The sequence below is a fragment of the Chenopodium quinoa genome, unplaced genomic scaffold, assembly GCF_001683475.1.
Source record: "Chenopodium quinoa cultivar QQ74 unplaced genomic scaffold, ASM168347v1, whole genome shotgun sequence".
NCBI classification, from domain to species: domain Eukaryota; kingdom Viridiplantae; phylum Streptophyta; class Magnoliopsida; order Caryophyllales; family Amaranthaceae; genus Chenopodium; species Chenopodium quinoa.
Window position 1 is genome coordinate 746,307 of NW_018743391.1, and position 19,131 is coordinate 765,437.

The 19,131-nt window shown below is 32.7% G+C and overlaps 1 protein-coding gene and 1 pseudogene across 1 annotated transcript; one reads left to right on the forward strand and one right to left on the reverse strand.

Moving 5' to 3' along the window:
* The first annotated feature begins 811 nt into the window (after positions 1-811).
* LOC110738638 lies at positions 812-9,543 on the forward strand (annotated as a pseudogene).
* A 975-nt stretch (positions 9,544-10,518) lies between these two features.
* Positions 10,519-18,224, reverse strand: LOC110738639 (guanosine nucleotide diphosphate dissociation inhibitor 2-like). The gene is made up of 13 exons (XM_021919032.1): positions 17,933-18,224; positions 16,239-16,301; positions 16,045-16,128; positions 15,842-15,949; positions 15,564-15,736; positions 14,922-15,033; positions 14,726-14,806; positions 14,507-14,569; positions 14,300-14,401; positions 13,681-13,805; positions 12,143-12,353; positions 11,975-12,049; positions 10,519-10,875 (listed from the first exon to the last, which is right to left on the reverse strand). Exons 1-13 carry the CDS (start codon positions 18,017-18,019, stop codon positions 10,825-10,827), a joined length of 1,335 nt encoding a protein of 444 aa, XP_021774724.1. The 5' UTR covers positions 18,020-18,224; the 3' UTR covers positions 10,519-10,824.
* Between the last annotated feature and the right edge of the window lie 907 nt (positions 18,225-19,131).

Consider the following 19,131-nt stretch of genomic DNA (forward strand, 5'->3'; position numbering starts at 1 on the left):
AAGTCGCATCCGTTGATACAAGATATTGTCAATTATCTAAAATGTTTCTGTCTATATCTTTTGTAATTACCGGATATACATTCTTAGTTTGTCATTATAGTTAGTCCATGTATATACCTAATTTCTAGGATTAAGCTTAGGTTAGTTGTTACCATTGTAGTTTATTTTATTATTATTTTTTTTAATAACTAATACATTGCAATATACTTGAGCTTTCCAACTATTTCACAACATAGTATCAAAAATTTTGGTTGTATTTTTACTCAGTCTTGAAATGTATAAATCAAGACCATGGTCTCAAATCTCAATACTTCTAATATGACCATGGTCTTACATTGGATTCATATAAATGTGTACTATCCAAATATAAAATATTAAGTATTGAAGTGCATAAAGCACAATTCAACCACAAAATAATTGAAATAAATAAATATGAATCTTAATTTTTTTTTTAATTTTTCTTAATTAAGGGGCAATAAAACTTAGGGGAATCAAATTACAACTTGATCAACAACGAAGTTTGAAAGAAAGAACTAAAAAAACTACATTACCTCAAGATCATATTGTTTAATTAAATGTCCATATGAATTATATGCCATATTCTTCAATAAAAATTTTAAAAAACCAAAACTTTTACTTTGCAAAAAGTAAAAGTCAAAAGACTCATCAATATTCCAAAGTTTTATTGTATGATTGATAATTTCATAATGATACGTACATTATTATAAAAGAAATAACACTTTATTACTCATATATACATAATTTCTTTCCTCACTCAAATTCCTTGATCATTTTCATTGTGATCTTTAAAGAAAGAACTCTAAAGAGATGAGTGGGGGTGGAGTAGGAGAAACTAACTTGCAATCGACACCAACATGGGTGGTGGCATTCGTATGCATGGTTTTCGTCCTCGTTTCTTTGGCCGCCGAGAGGTTAATTCACTTCACTGGCAAGGTATGCACACATTCGATCTCTTCCTCGATTACACTCTAACTTGTACTATCAAAGTTTCATGATCAATTATTCAATTTATCAAAGAAATAAAGATATCTTATTTTTCTTTGGAAACAACATAAAATTCTAATATTACATCCCTTACAAGTTATGTGCAACGATTTGACATAAAACAGAGAGGGAAAATGTCTAATCGTTGCACATAATCTGTAACGGAGGTAGTATTTTTTTTTTCTAAGGAATCAAATTACTTGACTGTTTTTAAGATCTTATATTTGTTAGGTACTCATCATGAATGTACAAAATTATTATTCCTTATCAAGTACAGTTATAAATATTAATTGTGCTTGTAGTCTAATACTTTTTAAATTTTTCATGTAATTATGCTTCTTGTTTGGTGTTCTTAATTCAGTACTTGAAGAAGTCGAACAGGAAGCCCCTCTATCAAGCCCTCCAAAAAATCAAAGAAGGTACTAATAATCATGTCTCTTGCCATTTTGTTCATAGCTAAGCTAACAAATGTTAAATTTCATATAAAAACCCGTCATTTAAAATAGTATTACTCTGTAACACAATACATTATAAAGTTTGTATCACTATTCAATCGTATGACTTTGTACTTTAGGCTTGTTCACTTCAACTTAATTTCATTTTAATTCAATTCATCTCTTAATTTTCTTCTCTCATAAAATATTCATTTTAATTTAGTTCATTTCAGCTCCAATCAATTCTATTCACTTCAACTTAGTTCAGTAAATGTGAACAGACTCTTTATTAGTTACTCCGTCCGTAGATTGTTGCACTTGCATATCTTGCACATGTTTGTAAATGACAAGTTTTGACTACATAATTTTATTTAATTGTACGGATTACTAAAAAATTTATGACTATTATTTTGCAGAATTGATGTTGGTGGGATTTATATCATTGTTGCTGACGGTATTCCAAGGAAGAATTGGTAGACTATGCATTTCTCATAATTTGGCAAATAAATGGCTTCCTTGTAAGAAGGAACCTCAAATTGTCCCTCAAACTCATGCAACTTGGCGTCATCTTCTCTCCGAGTCTACTGACACTTATTGTCAACAACAGGTACGTTGTTACATTGACTTTTTTTCCCCTTCAATATCAGACATAGTTCTCTTCACTTGAAATACGGTGTTTATAAGCCTGATTTTATTAAGGTCAAATATAGTCTAATTGACTCTTTTAAGCCCGGTTTGATCATATTTTTACACTTTTATATGATATAAAACATTATAAAATGAGTAATAAATAGTTGTTGCTCATTTGTTGATTAAATAAGCAAATGATCCTAGGTGTACCGTACACCCGGGTGTATAAAACAAATTCTAGGTACTATTTTTAGCCAATCAGTTGATTTTGTTCGATATGAAGTATAATATAGATTATATAGTCCACGCTCGCAAATCATCATATCATATAACTAATATATTAAGCCAAACTTTTAGCCAGCTCACGAAATAGCGACACTTGACATTCCAACTTTTCGCCAAGTGTCGCGCCACCTTGGATAGGTTTAAATAGACTTCATATGATAAAAAATCGTCAAGTGTCGCGCCACCTTGGATAGATTTCATAAGATAAAAAAAAATTAGGTAAGAATTCTATTTTCAATCAAATTAGAATAGAATTTTAGAATAAGATTAGAGTTATTTCTTTGATAAAATACCAAATAATAAATTTATAATTAGGCCACAAGACAACATCATTTAGCGTTTTAATTTTTCGCCAAGTATCGTAGCCCGTTGGATAAATATAGATTGACTTTGTAACAAAAAAAAGTTAATTTAGAATTCTATTTTCAATCAAATTGAATTATAATAGTATAATTTTATCTTAAAAGTCCATAAACTACCCAGGCATCGCCGGGGCACAAAACTAGTTATATAACTAAAGTAATATGAGTATAAATGTATAATATACAAAGTAATGCTAAAGTTCTTTTGACTTTTATTTATACTCAATTTAACTTTGACTAATAATATTGTTAATTTAGTATAAGATATATATTGAAACAAATCTAGCACACTATTACTAGACCACATTTTGAAATATGTAATATCATACTTAATATTTTTTAAACTTTGGACATTATATTTCAAAGTGTAAAGCACATTTAAGAGCAAATAGAGGTATTATTTGACCCAAGTTTATGACTTAGCAAGCAAGAAAGCTTTGACATCCTAATAAATTATATGTATATATATGAATACAATTCACGATTAAATTAATTTGTAAAAGCTATTAAAGAAAGCATAAACAATCATATCCTTTAAAAAGTATAGATCACAAAATCAGAATCTAATTCCTTCAATTAGTTTATTTAATCTATATCATCAACTAACACAAATGTACATTAATATAATAGCAAAATATGCAGCATGCAAACATGCAATTAAATTAGTTTAATCCATACTTCCTCTGTTTTTTTTACTTGACCTGTTTCTTTTATCACGCTTGCCAATGTAAAACTTTAACGATCAATAACTTAAATTCTCCATAAGTAAAAATTATAAAAGTTATATATTATGATATTTCTTATTGAGACGAATCCAAAAAGATCATACATGAATATATTTTCCCTTACATATTATTCACAAAAGACGGTCAAAGGATGGGTGGTGAATAGTGTAAAAGTCAAAGCGGGTCAAGTAATAAAGAACGGAGGAAGTAATAAGTAATAACCCTTTTTTTTTTTGAAAGAATTTATAATAACCAATTAATTATTACGAGTATTGTTATATTTCTTTTGCTTTAATAATTTCTTTAAAATGATTTTTTTGCGCAGGGAAAAGTTCCATTCCTATCAGTAACAGCGCTACATCATTTGCACATATTCATATTTGTATTAGCTGTTGTACATGTGATTATGTGCGCCCTCACTGTTCTCTTTGGCGGCTTTAAGGTCATTTATCCTCGATCTCTTTACATTCTTCAAGGGCTTTATTAGCTAGATTAATCTTATTATATATGGTAACAATTGAACAAATGTGTTTACATTGTATGTAATAATAATGCTTTGTAGGAGACTAGGAGATCAATCTATAACTATATACTAACACGAACATAATGTTCTAATAAAAACACGTATGCCAATAGTAAGAGTTCCACTAATACAATACCATTAACATGTCTAATACAAGAAATCTAGTAGATGTAGAGACAAGTGGAGGCTTTTTTTGGAGCAAGGGAATTTTCCCTCTTAAACATTTTTATTCTTGCAAAATTTTAATTAATCTACAAATTTTATTATTATGATTGACTATTTACTTACATTTCTATAAAGATTTCTATATTTTAATTACTACTCCGTATTAATTTCAAAAACTGAACCGAGCATGGTTCGGGAATTATCTAATATGATACTATATGAATCAAATGTTATACTACAAATTTAGCATCATCTCAATACGATATTTATTTTTATTAATTTATGAACTGAAAATGCATTGTACATAGTTTCTCCTAGCAACAAAAAATTATTGTCCTTTATATTATTATTTTTTTACAAAACTTGGCAGTAAAAAAAACAGTAACCATATTCTTAATCATTTATCCAATTTTGATATTGTAGATAAAAAGTCAATGGCAAACGTGGGAAGATTTGATCCACAAAAAGGAGCTTGATTCCTGAACATGGTATATTCTTAATTTACTTCCTAATAACATTCTTTGTCATTTTATGGTTTTACCAATTTTTCATCATCAATATTCTTGTAATTTTTTGAAACAAGTTACATGCCAATGATAAGTATATAAATTAAAACCAATGTAATAATTTATATACTTTTATTGTTTAAATTCTTTATATTACAAGTACTTTATTACTTAAAGTAAATCCACTTTTAAATATATGCAGGTAGAAAAGATGAAATCACAGTCGTAGAGCAACATGATTTTATCAAAGGTCGTTCTTGGGCAGTCCATTACAGATTGCTAGGTTGGGTGGTACGTACCGAATATTGATAACGCCTTGCTACAATGCTACTTTAGCCTATATTAATACCAAATGTACTCACTCCGTCCCATATTATTAGTCACTAGTCACATCGATATTTACGTACTGTGTGTACAAATTCATTGTTTTTCAGCAAGCATTTTTCAAACAATATTATGGGTCAGTAACAGAATCAGATTACATCACTATGCGTTTGGGCTTCATCATGGTAAGTTTCTTCACTCTTCAGCAACAACGTTCATTCCAAATTTTCTGTACAAATTACCTTTACACTAGCTTTGTTAATTATTATGTGTAACTTTAAAAAAAATTTATATCCCACAAATAATACCCAAAAGTTATACATACGGGTCTGTTCCTATTTGCTGAAAACAACTGAACTGAACTGATTAGGGCTAAACTAAGCTGATTTGAACTAAACTGAATAGAGCTGATCTGAAATGAATTGTTTGTGAGAGAAAGAAATTAGAAATTGAATAGAACTGAACTGAAATTAAGCTGAACAAAATAGGCCGTAGTATGATATTTTTTTTTTCCCTAAAAATTCAGGCCACTAATAACTAATTTTGTTTGGCAGACACATTGCAAGGGTAATCCCAAATTTAATTTTCACAAGTACATGGTTCGTGCTTATGAAGCTGACTTCAAGAAAGTTGTTGGAATCAGGTAATTTATTTGATCTGAATAAATGAATACGATGCAAGTAGGGCTGTTAAATTTCGGATATCCGATCTGATCCGAAAATTCGGATATCCGAAATTTCCAGATCGGAGAAATTGCGATCCGAATCCGATCCGAAATTTTCGAATATTCGAATTTTCGGTTCGGATATCCGGATTTTCGGATTGGATAATCGGATATTCGGATTGGATAGTCGGGTTTTCGGATCGGGTAGTTAAAATTTTCGGACAAAATTCGATCCTATCCAAACCAAAAATCCGAAATTTTTTTCGAATATCCGAAACCTTAAAACCGGATCGGATATCCGAAATTTCGGATCATACATTTTTGAACACCCCTAGATGCAGGTATATGTAGCACTAACCCCCTAACATATCCAATTTCTAAATTGCATGTTACGAGTAGTTGAGCAGTAATCACGTGTCAATATTAAGCAACTCTATTGTTAATGTTTTGGCCAATTTAGAGAATTAATATTATTTTCCCAAATTCTTTCTTTTAACTCTTTCATATTTACGTTTCCCTTAGCTTTAGCAATCTATTTAACAATTCATTAATAATTTGATTGGTTGCAGCTGGTTTCTTTGGTTATTTGTGGTGGTCTTTTTGTTTCTAAATGTTAATGGTAAGCTCCATTGTTACTGTATTTTGCGTACTCTATCAATTATGTATTATTCACGTACTCTAATTAATGAAAATTAGATAATACACCCAGGTGCACCATGTTCATGGTGCACCCGGGTAAACAAAAAAGGCGGAAAGAACATATAATGTTTGATAAAGAACATACCTATGTTTGACAAAGAACATACCTTTAATATGTTCTTTGAGTGTGATCAGTGTGTTCTTTGAGTAAAATTATATGTTCTTTACATTATAACTTATGTTATTTAACATATGTTGATAAACATATTTTTTTTTTGGGTTTAACAATACAAAGTATGTTCTTTGAATTTGGCGTGTATGTTCTTTAAAGTCGTAATGATGTCCAAATTCTATTTTTATTATCATATGTCATATTTAAATTACTTTTATTATCATATATTCTTTGAGTTTGATTAGTGTGTTATTTAGGTATTAACTATATGTACTTTACAATATAAATTATGTTCTTTTAACATATGTTATTTTGAAATTTGATATTGAAATCTTAAATTATTTTTAATTGAAAATAATATTAGAGTAAAAAAAACTAAATTATTATGGGAAGTTGATTTTTTTTTTGGAGAGATAGAAAACTATTTTTTGGGGAAATGATATTTTTGGTAAGGATTTTTTAAGAGTTGATCAACATTGGCATGACTCGCTTCCCGACCCGATCCGGCCCGAAATAGGGTGGGTTTAGGCAAACCTAAAAATGCATTTTTAGTTAAAACTTGAACCGGGTTCGAAAAAAGCCCAAAACCCGCTACTTTTCTACGGGTTTGGGCACGAGAAATTATGATATGGCCCGGCTCTACTCGATTTTTTATCACCTCTAAATTTTTTCCGTTAATAATGTGTAATTTTTCAGAAAATTTTATTAAGTTTTTATCTCGTTCTTTTTATTATATCTTTATATTCTTCAGTAATGCATGTTTTTGTCAAATACAAACATGTTCTTTGTCAAATACAAGTATGTTCTTTATGAAACACAAGATGTTCTTTCCGCCTTTTTTTTTATTTATCCGGGTGTATGATGAGCATTGTACACCCGTGTGTATAAACCACGGATTACTAATTAAAGGCTAAAAATTCCGCAAATCAACTTGTTCTTTTGGTTTTCATCAATGTGCAGGGTACCATGTTTATTTCTGGATTGCTTTCATTCCGCTACTAGTAAGTGATTGTACACTAATTAAAGGCTAATATATACTAGTACAATAAGTTTTGTATAAGATAGACTTTTGTTAATTTTATTGAAAGACGGTTAATTTGAAGGTAACTTTAACAATTTAAGATAACTTTAACCCATTTAAGGGTAACCCTAATTTATAACGAGTTTATTTGATTTTATGTTAACTAGTTTTGTACCCCGTGCGATGCCCGGGTTATTTATGGATTTTTAAGATAAAATTATTTTATAATTCAATTTGATTGAAAATAGAATTCTAAAATAGTTTTTTTTTTTTCTACCAAGTCTATCTATATTTATCCAAGTTTATTATTTGGTATTTTATCGAAAATAAAACTCTAAACAACAAACTTATTCTAAAATTATATCCTAATTTGATTGAAAATGGAATTTTTAACTAATGTTTTTATCTTATAAAATCTATCTAAATCTATGAAAGGTGGCGCGACACTTGGCGAAAAGTTAGGACGCCAAGTGTCGCTGCCACGTGACCTGGCTAAAAGTTTAGCTTTATATATTAGTTATATGATGTGTATTTTCTAGTGGATTGTGGATACATATTATAAAGGCTAATACAATTATCTTATACAATACGAGTATTTTTATAGTGTATTTATGTTAAAAAATGGTAACTATAAATAATTTTAAAGAAACATTAATCAGTCTTACAATAAATTAATGGAAGTCCCACTTATTCAAGAATTTGTGTGATCCTTATGCTATGTTTTACATGCAGCTATTATTTTGCGTGGGTACAAAATTGGAGCACATAATCATCCAACTTGCAAAGCAGGTTGCTCAAAGTCGAAGGCATTCTGTAATTGATGGAAATGTTGAAATCCATCCATCAGACACTCACTTCTGGTTTCACAAACCTCGACTTCTCCTTCTCTTGATTCATATCATTCTCTTTCAGAACTCGTTCGAAGTTGCGTTTTTCTTCTGGATTTGGGTTCGTTACGTTCATCTCTAACATCTCTAAGGTGTACTGATATATAATAATTTATTGTGAGATCGAGGTGACTTTTCTATTTTTAGAATTAGCTTCTAACGGCTCAATGAATAAGTTATTATAATTCTGTCTTATATAAGACTTGCATTCCTTTTAAAAAGTTATAGATTTCAAATTAAAGAGACTTGATTTAAAAGTGTGCTTTTTTTTACAGGTACAATACGGTTTTGACTCATGCATTATGGGTTCAATTGGCTATACCATACCAAGACTTGTGATTGCGTAATGATCTATTAACTTGAATTTTCTAGCTTCATTCTAAATATATCACATTTTTTATATCATTATATTTCTTCTGTGCTAAAAACATTGCACCATGTTGACTTTTACACTATTTATATGTTCTCCTTTAAACGCTTATGCAGGGCATTTGTGCAATTTGTCTGCAGTTATAGCACATTACCACTCTATGCAATTGTTACCCAGGTAATTTTTCATTTTTATACTTAATTCAATAATTCCTAAATTAATTTATGTAGACTTTCATTGTCTCAAAATTTAATATATATGAATGTTTTTATACTTCAACATTGTTCTTTACCTAGCTAACTCATACAATATACGTACATACATGTAGATGGGAAGCTCCTTCAACAAGGCGATATTCGAGGATTACATACAAGAAGGCCTAATACATTGGGCACAGAAGGCCAAAAAAACCACAACATCTTTGCATACTCCTAATACAACTAAAAAAGTAACACCCAAAAGAACTATGTCTTTGCCTGCTATAAGACCATCTACTACGAGTGACAAGCAACACGATCAAAATTCGACAATACAAGAGATACAACTAGAAAATGATCATGTTAAGTAACAATGGATCGACAATGTAGTAATTTTTGGACGTTTAGAGGGTTTGTTCTTTGTTGGCGGAGTTGTGGATCAATGAGGTTTACTAGATGATTTACTATGACTTCTTGGCCTTTTCAGGTGTCGCCGCATTGCTAGGTTGCTTGCCGGTTGTTAGTCGAGTTAGGGTTTGGTAGTTGTCTGTTTTTTATGCAAGGAGCAAGCCTTGTGAGTTTGAGTTGCTGGTTTGATCTTGGGTGTTTGTGTTATATGCCTTCGTATGTTTCATTTCTTTCTTTATGTATTAGATTTAGAGTTACAATTTCAACACTTAGAAGTCTCTAAGATAAGGTATCTAATTGCTTTTTTTCTATGTTATATGAGAAAAATATTGACAAATTTAAAAAGATATGACAATTCAGTTACACAAAGTATTGGATGAGTCTGTTTCACCGTGAGTCCACCCACCCATATATTAATATTAAATGGATGACAAATAGTGCAATTTCACAAATGTTATAAAATACATAGATAATTGGATATCCTTATTACTTCAAACCAAATTATTAGACGAGATTCACAGATTTTGTAAAAGGAGATGAGATTGGCAAAACACCAGCCGAAATGTCAATTGCCTCAAAAGAGTGGTATTATACTATTATATAGCTAAAGCATGGAGTAAATTGCTTTCCGAGCTTGGTTTGTTCAAACCATAGCCAAAAATCCAAAATGGCCAAAAATGATGGGGTGTTCAGCAATAACATCATAGTCCAAGTGAGCTGATTAGTTATATGTTTTGTTTTGCAATGGTTAGTTAAAAATTTCCTCTCTCAACTGTAATTTTGTTCTCTCTCATCAATTGAGGTTTTAGTAGTAGTACCATAGCCCACGATGACGTCTTGATTCGTGTGTGTTTGGTTACCGAAGGCCTCCCCCAGGTGCCATAACTTCAGCCCTAAAGGCATCACAACACAACACCAGAATTCACATAACGTCCCTTCAGATGCCATATGCACCACCAGGTACAAGCAAGTCCTCGGCAACATGCCTATATAAATAATGAATAGAGGTTTACTAAAACCATTTTATTTTATCTATATACCTCTACTTCGTTTTAATTCAATTCCACTTGACCCTTGCAATTTTACAACAAAAAATAATTAATTTTCAACACATTCCTGATACGAATTAAAGATCCTTGATCACACACTACTACTTATATAATAGCTAATCGCGATTATGATAATTACTTGCTACTAAAGGTTACCAAACAAATTCTTAACCAAATATGTGAATCATGCTCTAAATTTAAATTATCAGGAAAGCATGCTTTTACAAGGACCAAAAAAAAAATTAACAGGACATTTTCAGTCATCCAACACCAACGGCCCAACAGAGAAGCACAGCAACATTAGTTCTCCCTGCGCATTAAAATTCATTACACAGCAACAAACTTATTACATGTTGATCCAACAAGTTTAATGGCACAAGGCCATAAACCGCAGAAGATAGATTGGTATGTTTAGGAACGGAAGGAGCAATACATCGTTCACGCAGCTAAACTGAGTTTCACTCTTCAGCTGCACTGGCAGCATTAAGATCCACATTAAGGTCTAACACCTGTAGTTCAAAACACTTAAATATTAGTAATCAACCAAAATGAAGCAAAAGAATACAGCTTACAGAGAGCAAGAGTGTAGTATAAAACACTTAAATATTAGTAATCAACCAAAATGAAGCAAAAGAATACAGCTTACAGAGAGCAAGAGGTATATATTAGGCACGACAGATATGAATGAAATAAATATACACAGAAGTTTCTAGAATTTAAGATAGCATTATAGTACAATAAACAAATCTCGTCAGAGAAAGTCATTCTAGATACACAACTCCTAATCAGATAAATTTCTTACAAGGGTTTACTTGATACGGAATAGTACCTAAATTCCTCGACTCAAATTAGCGAATCCAGGATAAATGATCCAGTCAAATGGTTTTAACAACCATCACACACAAGCAGTCAAACTACATCCATTTCTTGGGCTAATGTTAATGAATAATCCCAATTTTATTATTTTTAATTACAGAAAACCAAAAAATACCACAGAATATTATACTCATCTGTTTCCTCATAATTGCAAGACTTTAGCAGTATTCAAAATTCTTAGGTTAACTTTAATGAATAATCTCAATGTATATTTAAGGAAACAGATGAAGTGGTTTTCTTGACAGTAAATAACCTACTGCAGTCATGGCGTTTACTATTTCCTTTTTCTTTTTATTCTGGAGGGGAGGGGTGGGGAATACTGGGTTATTTACTACTTTCTCTGTTAAAATGTTGTACGGTTGTACCACTCAACATATTGATTAAAAATGATTTATAATCTTAGTATATTTGTTTTATCATTCCTATCAGTAGAATCTTTGATTGACACCATGAATATCAAGGCATTCAAGTGAATGGAACCAAAATAAAAAATAAAAAATAATAATAATAATTAAATTACTGGGGTGTTTAGGTAGAAAGCATGCAGAACAATCTAGCATCCCATAAACAAATACGTCCTCTGTTCAAAAAATTGCAACACTTTAATAAAAATGTGGGAGCATTTCGGGCAAAGTGTTGCAAATTTTTATAAAACGGAAAAGGCAACAAACATTGCAGGGCAACAGGACTGTAAGGAGATGCAAAGTAATACCAAACAGTCCAACATTTTACCTTTCCAGTTATCATTGTATACATGTTGAGCACATCTGTGACAGTGGATTCAAAGTGTGTTGTACCATCATAACTCTGTATCACATTAAACAAGTAATTAGATTATTAAGATTCAAAAATTCTCCATGAGCATCATGAAGAAGTCACAGAAAAGGGGAAAAGTCCTACCGTAGATATAAAACAATTGTCCAAAGAAGGTTCATTGACAGGCTCATATCTATCATAGATATCAAAAAACATCTCATCAACTGGGCCTAGAAGATCAATTCCAGCCTTTAATTCAGTTTGAGGATTGTCGGTTTCAGCCTCTGTTGATACAAAAGCAATGAACTTTCCCTTTGGCGCAACATTATGAGTGTAAGAACAGCAGAAGACATACCTGTAAAAATATACAGCAGCACAGAAACAAGCAACCTAATGTTAAAAGTCTTAAAACCTCAGTAAGAGTATTCAGTAATGCAGCAGACATTCACAAACATATTTTCCCTTACAAGTTCTAAGTCTACATAACAAACAATCCATCACCACTCACCTATCACAATAAATTTTGATATAGCATTTCAGTGATTACAGTAGAGTTGCACGATGCAGGATTATCACAATAAATTTGATATAGCAGTCAGAGCCAGGATATTTAAACCCTTAACTGCAATATCCTAACAAATAAACTCCATTTATTATTTTTTTTTTTTTTTTCCCTTAAGTGCAACACCCACCACAAAGTTTTAGGAGGTTGAATTGAATGTGTTAAAATAATATGCAAAATTGCAAATGGAGTTTATAAGGGAGTAAACACATTTTCTTTTTCCCAATTTGGTGAGTTTAACATCAAGTAATTAAATTTGGTAGTCAATCACCAAAGGTTGTTGAGAGTTGACAGACGAGGACTCAAATCCAATGTCTGGCCATCTAGCAGCTAAATCAAGCAGACTTTCATTGAATGAATTGCACAGCTTATTATCTCATACAATACGTGTCAAGTAGTAAGCTTTTTCTCCTTGTACTTGACCAAATCAAACATTGATAGTATAGATAGTAGATGAGGAACCCCACCAGTATAAAAGAAAATTCTAGTACATCGTAAAAAAATTATTAACTTGGCTAGATGTGGCTAATTAAGCAACTAAGGGCTTGTTTGGCATCAGTTTTGGTTTTCGGTTTCCTATTTTTTTGAAAACCAAAAGGCAAAAACAAGAAACAAAAAAAAAAGGAGTTTCCACTTTTCTGTTGTCAGTTTTCATAATTATCATAATTTTAATAAGTTTATATAATTTTTGATTCATTATGGGACTCATATCATATACTTTTAGAGAACAAAAAACCAAAAAACAGAAAACCACAACAATGCCAAACGAACCCTAAGCTGATAGAATTGTGACATTGCAGGTAGATTTTAACAGAAAATACGTAAATATCTTGAACGGTTATTGAGTAATGGCAAAAACAAAGAAATATAGCAATCTGGCTGTATCACACACTTATAACGTGGGCAAGGTACATAGTTCTTGGTTAAGTATGATTTAAAGACATTGAACTACATTAATTGCAATAACTATGAACTTTATATTGGTTAGATTGCCTAGATATAACCAAAATATTCTAACACCATTGATTCCTATCCCTAATTATATCTCTCACACAGTCAAAAACACATTTAAACAAATGTCTAGTCATCGAATCTTTTTTTGTCAAGATATGAAACTTACATGTCAGATCTACGACCTAATTGCTTCTGGGGCAGAATAATTTGCACGGAGTGTGAATCATTTGTGTTAGGGATCGGATGGCTCATAATGGCAATAGCCCTCGCAACCTTTCCCACCTTCCTTGTCTGAACACAAACAAAAACGAAAAAAAAATTTAAATATATATGAATAACGATTGGCTAACACTAGTAAACAAAACATCATAGGAAAAATTCTACAATAATCACCATATGTTTCCTTTGTACTTAATCATTAATATTAAACAGAAGCCATTTGTTTCCTCTGCAATTTTTCTGTTTTCAGAATAGGCTTGATGGCTGAAGAGCAATTAAACAGAAATCCAGAAACAAAGTAAAGAATGGAGCAGTAGTGTTCAAATGACAAATTTCCATCCATTTAAAGAATAAAGCACCTCCTAAGACTTAATGATAATTTCTCACTGCAATTATCATGCAGGTAGCAGGCTGCAGGCTTCCTGACTCATAAGTTTTACACAAGTAACTAGAAAACAAAATGGAAATACATTCTTATTTAACCAAAACTCCAAAAGTAACAAATTTCGAGAAATAACCAACTTTTTGGTAAGTTTAAAAGTCTAATTCATGATCCACAATAATACCTTGTTAGGAAGATAAGATGGATCACAGACAACTTTTTTGCACTTAGCAGTTTCTCCCTCGGATGTTACACCTACAACTTTTCCCTCAGCATCAAATTCAACCTAACAGCCAAGGAAAATCATCAATGTCCCAACTAGAAAATGTAATTTGCAGCAATGTCAATTATGACATCACATAAAGAATATTCATAAAATGAGGAAAAATACCTTGCATTCTGGCTTATTCAACATGTATGTTCCACCATAAACAGCACTCAGCCGTGCAAATGCCTGAAGAAAGTCAACATATCACACATGTCAAAATAGGTTAACATGAACACAATCAGGTTCTAAACCCCTCCCCCTCCCCTCTTCCAAGACCACACACACACATACAAATAAAAGGTAAACAGATTTATTTTTATTTGAAGAAGATAGTCAATTGACCTGAGGTAGTTCTCCTAATCCGTACAAGGGATAGATATATGGTGATCCTCCCTGGAAGCGTGCTAGAGATTCGGCATATAGCTGAAGCCAAAGAGATAAAGGTAAAACATAATGCTTATGAGCACTACATATGAATATCAAGGAGATACTAGGTAGGATATGAAATTATGAAATTATGAACAAGCAGGATTCTCACCTTCATTCTTTTCACAGTATCTATTGCAGGTTCATTCAGATAGCGATCATCTCTTTGAAGGGCCAATGCATGACCAATGAAATCTATGGTGTTGTCATCAAGGCCGTATTTTCTGAGAAAAAATTGACACAAAAGCACATTAACAACAATTATAAATTCTATTTTGGTGCATAGAGAACAAAGAGAAAATGATGTCGGCGGAATTTGATCCCAAATCTTGGGTAACACCCCCTAAGACTTTAACCATATAAGCTAGATTAAAATTCTAACAGCAAAGAAAGTGTGATCTCTAGCCATTGACCGATACACAGACACAAAAAAACCAAAAAAAATAGCAATACAAAAAATAATAATAAAAAATGGTGACGCAAACTAAGAAGGAATTAGAAAGTTCTTGCACACAAAGATGAAAAGACAGGTGGAACCATGGATATATAACTACGGAAGTACAGGAAGAAAAACTGGGAAAAGGATTTTAAAGTAAGATAAATAGCACGCCCTTCATGAATCGTAAGAAAAATGATGATCGAGTCAATTTAAAAAAACGGCAACGTTTTTCAGATCAGCATGAGTATTAATTAGGTGTGCATTGAGTTTAAGGGAAACAAAAATAATCTCATAGTGAATAGATAAAGAACATACGCTATAAGTTCTCTTGTAGTCACTCTGGTCAGGTCCAGTCCATCGTGTGTCTTGGGATCATTCTCCACATAATCTTGCACAAAAATGAAAAACTTACGAGCACGACGCTTCTCAAACAATCCCATCAATGGAGATTTCAGGGCCTCCATGTCAGTAGCGGGTACTTTGTGAACCTATCACATGGATGGGTCATAGAATAATGAAATCAAGGTCATTCTTCTTATCCTGCATCAGGCCAATCTTAAAACCAGCAGCAGCATTTGATTGAGTAGTAATACCTTTCCTTTGTTGAACACAAAACTACCATCAACTGCTTTAAAGTAGAGATATTTTGTGACATCTGTGTGTATCAGAACCCGGACAAGAGCACCATTTGCCATTATGAACTAAAGGTTAAAAAAAAAGAAATTAATTAAATATAGAAGTTACAAAGAAGCTAGCACAGGTAGATGTATTGAGAAATATAATAAGCATTAAACACCTTTGGCATCATATCCACATTATAGTCTCTGCTGGGACCTAACTCTGCTGGAGGCTTGTCATCTCCCCTAAACTTCTTCCACAGCTACATTTATATATGTATAAAAAAAATTAATAATAATAAAAGGTTAATAGTTAGTATAAAATATTTGTATAAATTTAGCCAAAAACTCCACAGAGCTGTATAATACCAACCTGAATGAGATTAAGTGAAGTTGATTCTCCTCCATAATAGTCATTTCTATCCATGTGTAGGACCTGAATCATGAATTAATGCTTATCAAAATCCAGAATTAGCAGAATTAACACAGGAAAAAAAAATACAAGACTACATGGCAAGAACATTCCAGCTGATTACATAAAATATCGAGTGCTACACTCCCTTAATGCACAAGGGATACATGCAGAGTGAGTCTTAATCTAGAAACTTCACTGACAGTGTCTGACTTCACATTCATATCAAGCAACACTCCTATCCTAGCGTGTATTGAATTTCTTTCAATCAGTGGCTAAACCCACATACTGCCTAAACACTATTTGAGGAGCACCTACACACTCCCCAATCCTTCCACTTGTACAGGAAAGCATTTGAAATTTTCAGACAACAATTTTACTGGCAGAGACAGCAATATTACAGAAAATTCAGATACAGAAGGTAGTATAGATGAAGTTATGTCTTTTACAGTTGACACGGGTATTGTGCCAGAATATTTCTTTCTCCAACAATTGTCCATCTATTGATCATGGAAGGCTCCCATACTTGCAGTATATCAATCACATATTGCCTAATCAGGTTGCTCTCTTATGCCCTTGGTAAGAAGTGGTGACTAATCACAATCGATACTATTTTGCTATGCTGTTATAAGTTGGTTGCAGAGCTAGTGAAATGCACCATGCACTCCCAATTCATACATGAAGCTGTGAGAGCCTTGGTTTTAGTGAAAGAATTAGCCAAATCAAGTTATTGACATATAGAAAGGCAAGTCAGAGACTCAGAGTAGGATATAGCAGAGGAAAAGTTAATGAAGTAGGCATATCAGTAAACTCAACAGTGTGTACATTTTGTTTACATCCACATTCCAGTTGCAAAGGTATCTTTCAAAAGGTTGATCAGAAAGAAAGTGATGAGAGATCAAGAGGTTCACGAAAACATTAAGAAATAAGAGGATTGATTTCTTCATCAATCTGCACATTCCGTGAATTTAAGTACGACACCATATACAGTTATATACCAAAAACCAAACCCATCCAAACTCTCCCCCAATAACCATAGCAGGGCTAAACTATAGAATGTTGCGTATTGCATTTAATCCATAATCAACGGCAAGTTACTTTCAAGTCTTTGCTCACCATACAAAACTGATCTTTTGCACAAAGGCTGGGCTACATCTATACATGAAAAACGGTCAATTCGAGATACAGTTTTCTATTTTCTCGCCAAGAATCGCCAATGGCTCAGAGGTGATCAAACCTTTATCATACACTAATCAACGAAATTCTCTTGCTAATGACAACAATATATAGGGTCTAACACATTTCACATTCTATCAGTGAAACAGTTTAACAACTAAGCATAACTACAATTAAAACACAACCAAATCAAACAATAATCATACGATAGTGAGCTCCCAGAAACCCCCACGTCATTTCAAAGCTATCATTCAATCAACAAATATAACATCCAATACAATAACAATTTTAGAAAGCGCAAAACAAGAAATTTATTCAAAAAATACAGGATCCCATAATCAAACACACGATTTCAGGAAAACCCAATTCAATTAAGCATCTAAATCATCGAATTATAAGCAAATCTCAATAATTCAATCGATGCTTCAACTTCAAGGAAATCAAACCGAAATTGAAAGGAAAAAAGGGGGGTGGAAAACCTTGAGACCATCAACAGAGAGTAGACCACTGAGAATGCATTCCTTGAGACCAGTTCCAAGGACTATGACATCGTATTCTTCATCCATGGCGATTCAAATCAGATCAAATCGAAGAAAAATCAGATCGGTGGAAGTTGAGGAAGAAAGACAGAGAAATGAAGAAAAGAGAGATTAGAGAGTTAGGGCTCCTGATTTGTGAAGTCAATATATAAATGAGATTAAAAGGAGCACGACAGATGGAGAGAGAGAAAGAGAGGAAGATGCCTTGTTTGAGGTTTGAGAAAGATTAAAGTGTCCTAACACACGACTTGAATTATTCTAAGACTTCGACTTACAAAAATAATATTTCTTTCCGTCCCTTAACATGTCCTTTGTTTGTTTAGAGGGATAGTGTCACGAGATAATTTGTGGACTAAATTTTTTTTTTTTTTACCTGAGTTAGGACCAAGGAGGTTCCCGTGATAGCGCCTAAACCAAATTTAGACCAGCCTAACACTCAAGCAACAAAGAATGAACGCACACAAGTAAGAGACAAGCACCAACGACTTAAGCACTTTATTAATTTTGTGGCTTACAAACTACAGTAGTTTCTCTCTCTAGAAACTCTCTCTAGAGCTCCCAAAATTCGATGCCAAGCAAATGAATAGGCACTGACTACAGCCCAGTCAAATAGGATAACTGCCCATAACATCCATGATCTAATAACTACCCACTACTTAGATGCTTACTTGGATGTATCTGGACTTGTCCACGGCTCAAGGGGGTTATCCATGTTCAGCATGCTCTTGTAACCGTCTGGTAACCGTCACACCCCACTATGCCATGTTCCTACATTTTAGGAGACATGCATCAGTGTGATTAAGAGGCGCTAAACCGCCTGGTCAGTGTAACCGCCCACTCCCTTAGTGTTCCTATTTTCTAAGGCCACTAAGTGAGTGGAGTAACTTCCACATGACGTGGCCTTATCCCCTCAGAATAACTACCCACGTTCATGGTTACACCCCACTACTGGGGTGCTCCTATTTTATAGAAACCACCTCCGTAATGGCTTAACTGCGTTTCCGCCTGACCATAGTCACAACCATAGTTAACATAACCGTTAGTCAACCCACTAACATCACGGTCCTATATTTTAGGAACCATACTTAGCCACGTGCTACCTTAGCATAACCGTCCCGACAATTTAGGGAGAGTGGTGC